General features: G+C 36.4%; 2 protein-coding genes across 2 annotated transcripts; one reads left to right on the top strand and one right to left on the bottom strand.

The window, feature by feature from the left end:
* The first annotated feature begins 350 nt into the window (after positions 1-350).
* Positions 351-6,528, top strand: LOC108672692 (26S proteasome regulatory subunit 10B). The gene is made up of 7 exons (XM_018160400.2): positions 351-483; positions 2,955-3,148; positions 3,381-3,542; positions 3,840-4,123; positions 4,835-4,925; positions 5,628-5,790; positions 6,173-6,528. Exons 1-7 carry the CDS (start codon positions 399-401, stop codon positions 6,361-6,363), a joined length of 1,170 nt encoding a protein of 389 aa, XP_018015889.1. The 5' UTR covers positions 351-398; the 3' UTR covers positions 6,364-6,528.
* Positions 6,525-12,837, bottom strand: LOC108672693 (eukaryotic translation initiation factor 3 subunit K). The gene is made up of 5 exons (XM_018160401.2): positions 12,666-12,837; positions 8,649-8,868; positions 8,118-8,219; positions 7,714-7,831; positions 6,525-6,736 (listed from the first exon to the last, which is right to left on the bottom strand). The coding sequence occupies exons 1-5, from the start codon at positions 12,716-12,718 to the stop codon at positions 6,579-6,581; spliced, it is 651 nt and encodes a 216-aa protein (XP_018015890.1). The 5' UTR covers positions 12,719-12,837; the 3' UTR covers positions 6,525-6,578.
* Positions 12,838-13,297: the final 460 nt, after the last annotated feature.

The following is a 13,297-nucleotide window of genomic DNA, read 5'->3' as shown; positions in this document are numbered from 1 at the left end:
GGAATTATCGCTAGAATTCAGAAGATAATAATATTTACCCCAAAATAATATGTCAAATTATTTTCCGACGTGCCCACTATTTCAAGGTTCCTATTTCGAATTTCTCCAAAATTTATTCTCATGTGGAACATATATATATTATTAAATTTTTTATGACTGCTTGCGTGAATTTGAAACAACGCTGTTAATTTTTCGAATATAAATTTAGATTTTAAGCGAACAATTTTAGTTATCTCGAATTTTCTCTTGTATATAGGATATATTTGCTACCTATGAAACGCGCAGTAGATACAAAGACACGTAACTCGAACCCTCATTTGGGACTTCAGCAGTAACTTCGGAGTTTGTAGCCACTGAAAAGTTTGTGTCATCCAGGACTGTGATACAAACACAGTGAGATGGCTACGGATCGCGAGCAAAATCTTGCAGTTTATCGACGAAGACTCATTGACCATCGAGAGATCGAAGCGAAGTTGAGAAAATGTGAGTACGGTGATGGGTGTCAATTAAGAGTATTATCACTTTGTGTCTGCTGATTATATATTTACCGCCCATATTAAACCTATTTGCTCTGGGGCAGTGGGGCCTGGCCTGGACTGTCTGGTGTTTACTGACAGTGGGGCATAGGGAAGTGAGTCTCCTTCAAGTTCAATTTCAAGTCCTATAAGTACTACCTGGGTGTGGTGGGTCATACTGGGAGGCAATTTTAATTGATCATATATTGTAACTTGTTTGCACAGTTTGCTATAGAGTTAAATTGGCTGTGGTATTGAACTTGAATCATGCTTTGTTATTAAAATGCCCATTAAAAGAAGCATTCAATAAAATTTCTTTGAATTGAGAACATCTTAAAGTTGGGTGCTATGTATGTAGGTATTTCCAATTCAAAAAATAAAGTTATAGGGTCTGTTTGAGAATGTAATGTAGACAGTAGATCATAGTGGCAAACCAGAGATTTTTTAGAATCAGTTCATTTTTAATTTCCTCATCTACTCAATATTTTAATCAATTTTTTATGTATGGAAATGCTGGTATCCAAGATACTTTCCTGGTCTACTTATAGGACTCAAAAATTAACTTGATGAAGAGTCTAAAAAATTGCTGCTTTGCCACTAGGCTATGCAGTCGATTCAGTGTTAAGAAAAAATAATCAGTTACAAATATTATGAATAAAGCTGCTATAAATTTTGTTTAGGTATGTGTGTTTGTTATAAAAATTAACACAAATGATAATATACTGGTATGAGTACATTAGGGTAGGGCATAGTGGCAAAGCAGAGTTTTTTAGACTCTCCCTCAAGTTCATTTTTGAGTCCTATAAGTAGACCAGTAAAGTATCGTGGATACCAGCATTACCGTTATCTTACATAAGAAATTTGTTTAAGTCTTTAGTAAATAAGGAAATTAAAAATGAATTGATTCTAAAAAATCTCTGGTTTGTCACTATGATCCCAATACAGCTCACACAGCAAACGGAATTCGAACACGTGGATGTCGGCAATACGTATCAGTTAAATTTGAAGCACTGATGCAATACGACTCACCTTGTGTTGGGTGTTGCCACACAAAGTGACGGAATATAGGGATTTGGTAGTTTCCATTCCAAAGGCTTTTGAATGAATATGGCAACATTTTGTGACGTTTCATCGTTGCTGATGTGTAGTGAAGTGTTTTGAGAGTCATGTGAAGGCAACAGAACTTACGTAACGCATACGGTTTTTTTATAGTTTTTAATTTCTTGATGCGTCCTTAATGTGTCGGAATATACCGCATTTACCCTAGCTCTAATTCTAAATGCACAACTAGGCATGTACAACAATTTGCATTCAAAATTATAAATTTCATAATTTCAAATCATAATAATAAAGTCTCTTTAGCTATTATTTATTTGAAATAAAAAAAAATCCAGTATCAAATTTTGATCTGACCATCAATGAATATTGTTTGCATGCATTCCAATAGTATTTACATATTTTGAACTCGGTAAACTATATTTTATATTGCATATAGTAATTATAGTACAGTGGTTTTGGTGTTTGTTAGACCATTAGACCTGTCACTAATAGGGTAAACGCGGTATATTCCGACACTTTAAGGACGCATCGAGAAATGAAAAACTATAAAAAAAAACCGTATGCGTTACGTAAGTTCTGTTTAAGTCTCAAACCATAATATTCTTCCTATAAAAACAGTTATTCACTATTTTGTAGAGCAAGGTCAACTGTCAAATTTGACACATTTTTCGATGATCGCACTGGGTAGCTTGCTTTTTTTCTCTTTGAATCTCTATTTTTCCGCTAGATGGCCAAGACCTAGTGTTTTGGCATTAGTTTGACGCGCAAATGTATGACGTCACCATTTCAACCATCAACGAACGCATGGAACTAAAACAAAGCTTAATATAAAGGAAAAACTAGAGAGGTGATGGAATTACCCACAATGACGGAATATACCGCATTTACCCTAATTACAGAAGTACATAAGAAATTTTGATAATTTATTTACAAAGTTTTGAACTTTTACTCATCATATGATGAACAAAAATATTGAATGCTTACATGTTTATTCAAGCATCTTGCTGTGAATATTTTGAAGAACCCTCATTTCAATTGCAAGTGTAATGTTTTTCTGCATTGTCAGCTCAGAAGCAAAAGTTTTAGGGTTTTTATCCAATTTATCCAGAAATTGCTCATGTTTCTTGCTTTTTGTAATATTCTGTGTGCCTTAATTTTTTATGCAAATTCAAATTAGCGCTTTCTTCTAGGCTCCAAAATATGGTATTCTGAGCCATAGCCAAAATTCTGTGTATTAGAAATAAATTTTTATGGTAATGATTGACTACTACCCAATATTTTGACGATCTAGTGGACAATATTCAAGCAACTTCTAAAAAATGCATTATGCATGTGCTGAATATCCACGACCTGTTCTAAATGACTTTCTTTATTTTGCAGTGCGTGAAGAGAAGCGAGATTTTGACAAGCAGTATGACAAGAGTGAGAATGACCTGAAGGCACTGCAGAGTGTGGGCCAGATAGTGGGAGAGGTTCTCAAGCAGCTAACTGAAGAGAAGTTCATAGTCAAGGCCACTAATGGCCCTCGCTACGTTGTTGGTTGCAGGCGACAGCTTGATAAAGCCAAGCTCAAGGTCTGCTATTTTATCACCTTGTGTAAATATTCAATTTCTTTCCTTGATATGTCCAAAATTATTCATTTTTTATGTGTTAATATTTCTTGAAGAATAAAATCTCACTGTGCTCATTATATTTGATACTATACCGGGTTTTAATGAAATGTGTATAAAACACCACTAGATATAAGTTGTCATTTCTATTTTTTCTTCAAAATGACTAACTTAAAGTTTTGTTTGATAACTCCAGTCTGGTACAAGAGTGGCCTTAGACATGACTACTCTGACAATCATGAGACATCTGCCACGTGAAGTCGACCCACTAGTTTACAACATGAGCCATGAAGACCCTGGTGATGTTACCTACAACCAAATTGGTGGACTCAGTGATCAGATCAGGGAACTAAGGGAGGTCAGTTAAGAAAGCTCCTGCATCAATTTTATCATGTGCCTTTGGTGACATTTCTGCTCTTGTGTCCATTTTCTTGGTATATGAATAAATAAATTTATGAAATGCATCACAATTTCTAAGTTGTCTACTATTTAGCAAGATGTCTTGTACTTCATACCATTAACAATTAAATACTATTCTCCTTGACGTAATGGATAAATGAAGGATTAATATTAAATGTCTTCTACTCATTCGATCATTCTTCTGAAATATTTGTGATGACAGCATGGGGGTTACAAAGCATTTCTGTGTGTGCAGGTGATAGAGTTGCCACTGCTGAACCCAGAGCTGTTCCAGCGTGTTGGCATCTCTCCTCCTAAAGGCTGCTTGCTGTACGGCCCTCCAGGCACTGGCAAGACCCTGCTTGCTCGAGCTGTCGCTTCTCAGCTTGACTGCAACTTCCTGAAGGTCGTGTCGAGCGCTATTGTTGACAAGTACATCGGAGAATCTGCACGTCTCATCAGGGAGATGTTTAACTATGCTCGCGACCATCAGCCATGCATTATCTTCATGGATGAGATTGATGCTATTGGAGGCAGGCGGTAAGATGAACCGAACGCATATGCTATAGGTATATTTATACACAAAATTTCTGGGGTATATTCATGTAATTCATTAACACTATTATTTACTGATGAAATTGTGTATTTTGTGATGTTGTTACAAGTATTGTTGTTATTAGTAATGTTGAGACCTTGAATTGCAATTACTTCACTTTGTTTTTTCTCCTATGTAGATCAGATAGTATTTAAATAATATACATTTAAAAATTACTTTTTAAAGACAACACTCTATTTATTCTGTTAATTGATTCATGCATTGCCTCTGACTTCACACAAGTGTGCAAAATTTCAGATCAATTAGACAGGTAAAAGTGTGTCAAATATCAGTTATAAGATTTGTAGCTGACAAAATTATTTTTTCAATTTTTTTAATATTGAAAAAAAAATTTTAAATTTTAAAAATCATTCATTTTGACATTTGATTCATGCATTGTCTCCAATTTTGAACAAGTGTGCAAAATTTCAGATCGATAGGATAAGTAGAAGTGTATTAAATTTCGATTACAAGAGTTGTAGCAGACAGACAGACAGACATACAGACAGACAGACAGACAAACAAGAAGTGAAGTTAAAGAGAAGTGTTGTAAAATGGGGTTTTTAATTTAGTAATTAGAGAGACCTTACTTCTTACTAGTGTCAGCTAGTTTCTGTGCACCAAGAATGAAACTCCAAAGTTGTCTGCTTGTGCAGGTTTTCTGAGGGAACTTCTGCTGACCGTGAAATTCAGCGCACTCTTATGGAGCTCCTCAACCAGATGGACGGCTTCGACTCTCTTGGCCAGGCAAGGCTTTAGCATCGAGAAAAACTCAGAGTCCAATTTCACCAAATTGATTGCTGTGCTCCTGGCATATACCTGTAATATCATAGAAGATATGGCTATTTCAGAAAATGCCGATTTTTGTTTGTATTATTATGTTAAGAAGCAGTAGTTGAATAAGCTCTTGAATGATCTAGTTTGCTACATATGATCAACTCGAATAATTTTGTCACTCGTTCAACAAACTGGCCTCATGGCAATAAGGGAATTCAACCCATCTTGGCATGTTTCACGCGAGTACGTTGTCGCGCGAGCTTTCAAAATTAAGAAAGGAGCCTTTTGTATGAAAGTTTACTTGCCTGGTTTGATACTTATTTGAAAGTACTTGTCGCAACAAGAATAAACATTTTAATTTAATACGCTCTTTGGATTCAAATGAGGTTAGCTTGAGAGCGTTTAAAACGGTAGAGAAATTTATATTATGTATAATAAGGCTGTGAGTTCACTTGATTATTGTATTGATTTCCCTGCGTGTAGTTATATATTTTCTAAAATTTATGCTTCACAAACTTAACGGTCGTATGGAAATTTTCAGAGCCTGGAATTATTGAAAATTCCAAGCTTGAAATGCATGGATCTTGTTGACCTGCCGAGTTTAACACAATGAAGCAAAAACTTGCTACTGAACTAATATACACGATCATTCTAACGTAGAATATTCATTAGGTAAAAATGATCATGGCTACCAACCGTCCTGACACCCTGGACCCGGCACTTCTGAGGCCTGGTCGTCTGGACAGGAAGATCGAAATCGCTCTTCCCAACGAACAGGCGCGCCTTGAGATTCTCAAAATACATTCGGGGCCCATCACTAAGAGAGGAGAAATAGGTGAGGTCTGCTGCACGTTTTACTTTACTGGAGGCAAGTTCACCTCTTAGCATTATTTTTCATTTTAATTAATGTGCTCCGTATGAGGCCACGTTTCTCATGATGCTTAAATTATTACAAAACTAAGAAGCTTCTGGTAACGAGGTCAAGAAAACATGACATTTCTGGTTTGTTTTTCGAGCCACTCCATTCACACGTTACAAGTTTCATCGTTGTTCTGTTTCGAGGAGATTCATATAATTTCATAATGCTTTTTTGGCCTTGAGCTTCCCCTGTTACGCGAACTAGAATTTTAGATTTTTTTATCGATGAAGTAAAATATATCTAACTAGTTTTGTCAGATGGTTACTCGGCTCAGTAAATATTTTGTGGCTGATTTCAGATTACGAAGCCGTAGTGAAGCTGTCGGACAATTTCAACGGGGCAGATCTGCGCAATGTGTGCACCGAAGCTGGTCTCTTCGCCATCAGGAACGAGCGCGACTACGTTATCGAGGAGGACTTCATGAAGGCCGTCAGGAAGGTGGCGGACAACAAGAAGCTCGAGACCAAGCTTGACTACAAACCAGTTTAAGGTTCGATTGTTTGCTACATTTCTGTTAGGAACCCCGTTGCTTAAAAACTTAGTAAACAAATACCAAATATCTTTTATTGTCCTGGATGAATGGGGTCTAGCAATATTTCGCTGCTTATCTTCGGCAGCAGGTACGTTATACCTTCAATAAAGATACATCACTTTGGTGGCCATTTTATTTATTAGAATCAAACACATGTTCGCTGAAATGCAGCTCATCTGCATGCGGCCATTATGGTCGCAACAGAATCGAATTCGATCTTCTCAGTGATGTTCTTTGTCTTGACCGTTTCTTCTTGGTTGGCAATGAAGATGTAACCGCCTTCGACCTCAGACCAGTTATTCATATTGATCCACACAGCCAGTTCGTTATCTGCCAATAAATAATAAATTATTTAGCAAATTTCACTATAGTAAGGCATAACTCGTGCTCATCAATGTGACCAGTGATCATTATTTTGTGGAAAATTTTGAGAATACAATTTTTCTGGCAACTTTTCCAGAGCTGTAAACGTATCCCATGTCCTTGAATCTGTTAGGCATCTGCTCACAAGAATGAGCTACTGAATATACAGGGGAAAATTATTTGCAAATAATAATTAAGATATGAACGTATTCTTTAACAATTTTCTTACTTCTTAAATTCGGCGACTTGGGCTTTTTGAACGATATGAAAGTTCGAGTGTAAGGTTTCCAAACGACACTTCATGTTAATTTTATGACGTTTCGAATATGCATCATCAAGTAGATGAAGAGTTTGGCAACACTTGAAATTTCGAAATGACATTAGTACCACAAACAAAGGGTAGTGTGTGTAGATACAGTTCGAAAATGAACTTGAAATTATTCAGACAAAATTTAAAATGAAAAAACCCGGTGTGTTTGTAAATTGATAGAGGGAGACTGATCATTGAGTCTCCAGTAGGTTGTAGACTTTTCCAAAATGTAAATTAAATCGGTTTGCATCGTACGACCTTGAGCCGCTGCCTCACATGCCACCTACAATCTGGAGGGCCAAGAAACCACATGAGGGAGGCTTACAGTGAGACCATCACTCCCGGCTACATTGAAAGCTTGCGCCAGCATCGTCATACGGTGCCCCGGCGCTTCAATACTAGCGAAAGCTGTTGCTCTCATCAAAGGAATCTCCGGTTATTAATTTACAAACCACCGGATTTTTCAGGAAGCTTAAATTTTCTTACGAGTTGAGTTTTTATTTTCGAGCTGTATCCACAATACCATTTCGATGTCATTCTTAATTTCCAAGTGTGGTAAAATTTCAACGGTAGTTGTATTACAAAAGTTTGTATCCAATTTTACCAGAAATATTCCAAGCTACAAATAACTGACCATCCAAGTTGCCGAGAAGCGAAGCCAGCGCGCTTTTCTCGATGTGTTGGTAGGTGATGCTCACCACATGGCAGATGTAACGACGGATGCTGTTGGCAAACTCCTTCACTCCCGACACCTGCACCAATAAGGGATTCTTTCGATCAAAATAGAATAGAATAAGGGATTCTTTCAAAATAGAATTATTATTAAAATTTGTTGGTAATACTTTATTTTAATGTTATTTATTGGTAATATAACTTGAGAAGTCACGCAAATAACGTTATTAGAGGGATGTAATAAGAGATTTGCACATAGTAATAATAACAAAGGGGCCGCATCTCAGGACTGTCTCACGCAGGTCCTTTTTTGTGACTTGATTATTGCATTAATCATTCTGCAATTTAAAAACATCTCCAACTAACCAGTTTCTCGAAGTTCTCGCGCTCATCCCAGAACTGCTTGAACTGACACATCTCAAGCAAGTCATGGAGAAATATGATGCGCGAGATGTGATCTTCTTCCATCTGCACAGTAAAATAATCATATAGGATAAGTAATTATTTTCATAGGGACTTTTACCCACATAAAAATTTGTGTAAAATTTTTTCATCCAAAAATATTGGTGCGTAGCAAAGAGGGCCGTTTTTAAACTCAACGTTTTTATGTGAAGATATCATTGAACACCAAGAGTTATGTAACGTAAGTAGTATGCATACAAGCTGACCTGTCATATTACCAAACTTTTTTTTAACACTAACAGATGATCCCAGGTCACAAAGGATAGATGGTGCCGAAAACATTGACTTCAAATTGCAAAATGCGAATTTAAAGAATGGTTTACAAGTGGTCTTTGCAGCATGAAAGATGATTTGATGGAGGGATTCTCAAATATGTAGGATTATTCTCCTAAGCAACACCAATACCAAAAAGTACATGAAGAATAATTAGCTGACCTGGTCTTGCTGCAGGAGGCATTTGCAGAGAACGAAGTCTGTGTGCGGCAAGTTCGTGAGAGCCTTGAGCAAGATTAGGCAAGCTATACTGGTTTTGTAAGTGCCAGGGTTGAACTGATAGAGTTTCAGCAAAGCCAAGTTAGCCTCCAAATCATAGGCATTTTCAGTTGCTTGTAGCTCCACATAGTGCTCCAAGGTGCTCATGTTCTCGGGGTTGTATCTGGGGAGGAAAAATTTTTCAGTTCAGTAAGAGTACAAACTCTACCAACAATGAGCATGTGAAAACAATTGTTAATTGGAATGGGGGAAACCAACATGGCAATCAAGTTAAATGGATTCATAACTAAGGTCAAAAATACAATAAAGTACTTCATAAAGATGGAAATTAGAAAATTTTGCCACACTGCTAAACTGATTTTTCTTGCAAAGAATAATATATATATATCAGGAGTCCTGAGTCCTATAGTGGATCAGTAAGTATAATGGAAACCAGCCAATCTGGAATGAAATTGAAAATTTCCTACATATTACAAAAATTGCATGGCTCTAAAGTGATACATTTGCAATGAGCTAGTAGTCTTGCAGCCTGATCATGTGATCATCAGATAGGAAATAATTCATCTTTGCAGCCACAAAAATAGAAGTAAAACTCTATTTGCAGCTCAAAAAAATAGATATATTCCATACTTGATCAAGAATATCTGGCAGATATTAATATATGGTGGGTGATTATTGAAATTTGTTGTAAAAAATGCACTGCTTCTCAGAATAACTCAAGAAATAAGTCAAAGCTACAGAAATGGGTTAAATTGACTGTAAGCATGGGCCTTTTTTCCTCATTTCACTGGTGGCATATGCCCAATATTGTACCTACATCAGATAGCAAAATTAACATACAAAAAATCTTGATCAAAATCTTCAAATATGTAAGGAAATTAGAAATTAAATTGTTTCTCAAAAATCATTGGCTGCTACGGATCAAGTAATGCCACATGACCAATTTTTAGGCCATGACTAGAGCTTCCCCACCATTCTTGGAGCTGCAAGATTCCTGCTTGATGAGTTTTCTCCTACATAATTCTTCATGAAAATGAATGATCACATGTTGTTCATGGCAAAATACTTGAATTTTTAAATATGACAGCTTCACGTATGGAGTCTGTTCCCCATGTCAACTATGAGAGAACATAAGAACACTGTATTTCTTAAAATTCAGACAGTTTTGGTGCATTTTGCTATTTTTGATACATTTAGTAGGTTTTGGTACTTACATCAGTACATTACTGATAGAAATATCAAGTATATAATGATTTGATATAATATCAAGTAATAATTTAAATGTCAATGCAACTGACAAACCTGAGCGGACCTAACCTAACCTCATTGAATGCAGGAAGTTGGAAAGGCAGTTCAAATGTGCTGGTAGAGCCAGTCATTGGCTGCAAGAAGGCTGAGAGCAGGGGCAGCATGAATAGGTTAGGACAGAAAAGGTGCAGCTGGATAGAGAACTGCGTGCTTATGAGCAAACAGGCTTAAGTAATGGCTGAAGACCTGAGGAGCTATTACCTTTATGCTGTGTGTTAATTATTGGATTATGGTGTTCTAGCACAGCCAGAAGCTTAAATGTTGTTTAGTTGCGTGACTGAGTGAAGTTACAGCATGGTGATGCTGGGATCCAGGACTTATTCAAAAAATAAAATTTAATAAATCAAATTTACACTCCTGTATCCATGATGCTTAACTGGTCTACTTATAAGACCCAAAAATGAACTAGAGGAAGAGTCTAAAAAATTCTCTGCTTTGCCACTCTGATGATGACCTTGCTTTTTAAGTTTATACAAGTTTTAAAACATTGTTGGGGCAGATTTTGAGTTTTTTAGTAGCAGCAGCACTCATACCAGACTCAAATGTCTCCCAGAACCAGTGCATGCAGCAAGTTTATGATTAAATATAGCTCTTTGCATATCAGGGTGCATAGTGTCAAACAGAAGTCTATAGACTATTTCTTAATTTCATTTTTGAGTCCTATGATTAGGCCAGTAAAGTATCATGGATATCAGCATTATCATACACAAGATCCAGGGTGCAGAGTTTGGTAAATGCACTGCAAATTTTTGCATTTTTTGACCATAAATTTTGTGTAGACAGTACCCAAGCTGGCAGTCTTCAAGATGCGTTGCAAAAATAAATTTCATCAAAATTCTTACAAAACCAACTTTGATCAGTGTATCTTAAACACCCCACGTATTACAATGGCCAATTGCATTGCAACCAAAATTACCAAACAAGGGATTGTGCTTTGCAGATTCATCCCACTAACCAAAAACAGGAAATTTGAAAACAATGCAGCCACTCACGTACCTCCTGTTCCGTGGTTAGCATCGCCAGAGATTGGTAAATATATGAAACGCCATCATTTTCAATCCAAATGTGTTGGCAACATCTTTTAAAGGGATAAATTTTGAGGCAGATGCATTCCCAAAGATCACCAGATACTCACTCTCTTTCTGTACCCTGGCTGACAAGATTGTAGCAGCACCCCAGAATTTTTTTGGAATCAATTTTCAATTTATGTATCTACTCAAGATTTAACCCAATATCTTGTCATGATAATTCATCATAGATTGATAATGCTGGTATCCATAATACTTTGCTGATCTACTCATAGTCATAGGACTCAAAAACGGACTTGGATGATACTCTTGTCTCTGAAGACTGAAAAAGTACTGACTTTGTCACTATGACTACCTATGCAAGCGTGGAAAACATTTTGCATCAGGTTCGCGATTAGAGCTTTGCTAACATTTCCGTAACTGCAAAAATTTTGCGGTTCCATAGTGAGTTTTTAGTGACAAACCAGATTTTTTAGAGTCAGTTCATTTTTAATTTTCTCATCTACTCAAGATTTAAATCAATATCTTATGTATGATAGTGCTGGTATCCATGATACATTGATACTTAACTGGTCTACTTATGGGACTCAAAAATGAACTTGAATGAAGAGTCTGAAAAAGTCCCTGCTTTGCCACTATGCCGGCAAGATTCCTGCCAGATGAATTACCTTCCATCCAATTGACAATTGTTAACAAAAGAGCACAATTGACAATTGGGCTGCAAATTTCCAAAAGTAGGGTAAACGCGGTATATTCCGTCATCGTGGGTAATTCCGTCACCTCTCTAGCTTTTCCTTTATATTAAGCTTTGTTTTAGTTCCATGCGTTCGTTGATGGTTGAAATGATGACGTCATACATTTGTGCGGTAAACTACTGCCAAAACACTATGTCTTGGCCATCTAGTGGGAAAATATTGAGATCCAAAGAGAGACAATGCACGCTACCCAGTGACATCATCGAAAAATGTGTCAAATTTGACAGTTGACCTTGCTGTACCAAATAGTGAATAACTGTTTGTATAGGAAGAATATTATGGTTTGAGACTTTTAAATACGTTTGTGAATATATTAGGAATCCTTTAAGTATACTTGTATTCGCTTTTTATGCCTTTAAGAAGTTCATTTTTTGCCTCAAATAACGATGTTTGATCGAAAAAGTTGTCTTGGTGGATCGAAATAATATATGAACCTTCAAAATTAGAATTCCATCCTGCTGCCAAGGTGTATGCCAGTAATGCCACTATTGCCAGAATGCCAGTGCTTGCCTGCTAGGGCTTGAAGTTGAACTGTTGAAGCCCTCATCATCTCATGTACTCTGGAAAGTCTGGACTCTGGATTAGGCTACTCCAGGAAAAACAAGTCATCCAGTCTGTGCTCTGTGGCCTCTAGCAAATTAACAGAATCTTCCTTTCTAGAAATATTACTACGGTTATTAAATGTCATGTTTAATTATATAGATTTGAATAATCTATGAGACACAAGAGCCACAGCTCAGAAAGTTTACGCACCTGCCTCACAAGAAAGAAACCAACATTTAAACTAATTTAAGAAAGCAGAATCGTTCCTGTTGTTATTACATTATTTTGTGAGAGTGACAATATCAATAATTGATCATCTTACTTACCTCTCTATGCCTTTGAGCATGGAAGCCACCGTGACGCTCATTTCTTCTGCCATATTCAACAAATATTATACGCTACAATCAGAAAGAAAATACTTGCGTTGGAGCAATGAGGTGGAAGCGTTGCGCTGTTTCTAGTTGCATTGACCGACAACAAGTTACATGCCTTGTTTTGACTTCGCCCGAGAGAAATAAACGAGTTGGCCGACGTACAAAAATGAATGACGAAAAATAAACATTACGTTCATTGGAACTCTCATCTTATAGGGATGTTGAAATTAATAGTTTATCTTGCTTATTTCTGTCAATCGTTTGATATCACTGAATTTTGTGTTCAGCTTATAATTTTATTGCACAAAAATTAACTCTGTTAACGTAGATAAGTTCAAGTTGTCGTACAGTATAATTTCATTTTCATATTATCGTTCATACCATTAAAAAATTCAACTCTTTATATATTTACTCCACACATGTAAAATTACGAACACCTGAATGAGACTCAAATCATGATACGAAAATGAATGATCAGTATGCTTGAATAACATAGTGTAGATAATTCACTTCGAGTTTTCTTTATTATTTTAATACTTATCATTCTTCGCTATTTTATAAAACTTCATTATATATACAATACA

Source organism: Hyalella azteca, unplaced genomic scaffold (genome assembly GCF_000764305.2).
Source record: "Hyalella azteca isolate HAZT.00-mixed unplaced genomic scaffold, Hazt_2.0.2 contig3531, whole genome shotgun sequence".
NCBI lineage: Eukaryota > Metazoa > Arthropoda > Malacostraca > Amphipoda > Hyalellidae > Hyalella > Hyalella azteca.
The sequence above is the reverse complement of the archived record's forward strand: the minus strand, read 5'-3'. Positions and strand labels throughout refer to the sequence as shown.

Coding starts and splice junctions, on each gene's coding strand:
- LOC108672693 (XM_018160401.2), bottom strand. CDS start 12,718: ATGGCAGAAGAAATGAGCGTCACGGTGGCTTCCATGCTCAAAGGCATA. Junction 7,832..8,117: donor GCGAGAACTTCGAGAAACTG/GTTAGTTGGAGA, acceptor TTATTGGTGCAG/GTGTCGGGAGTGAAGGAGTT. Junction 6,737..7,713: donor GCTTCTCGGCAACTTGGATG/GTCAGTTATTTG, acceptor ATTTATTGGCAG/ATAACGAACTGGCTGTGTGG.
- LOC108672692 (XM_018160400.2), top strand. CDS start 399: ATGGCTACGGATCGCGAGCAAAATCTTGCAGTTTATCGACGAAGACTC. Junction 3,149..3,380: donor TTGATAAAGCCAAGCTCAAG/GTCTGCTATTTT, acceptor TGATAACTCCAG/TCTGGTACAAGAGTGGCCTT. Junction 4,124..4,834: donor GATGCTATTGGAGGCAGGCG/GTAAGATGAACC, acceptor CTGCTTGTGCAG/GTTTTCTGAGGGAACTTCTG.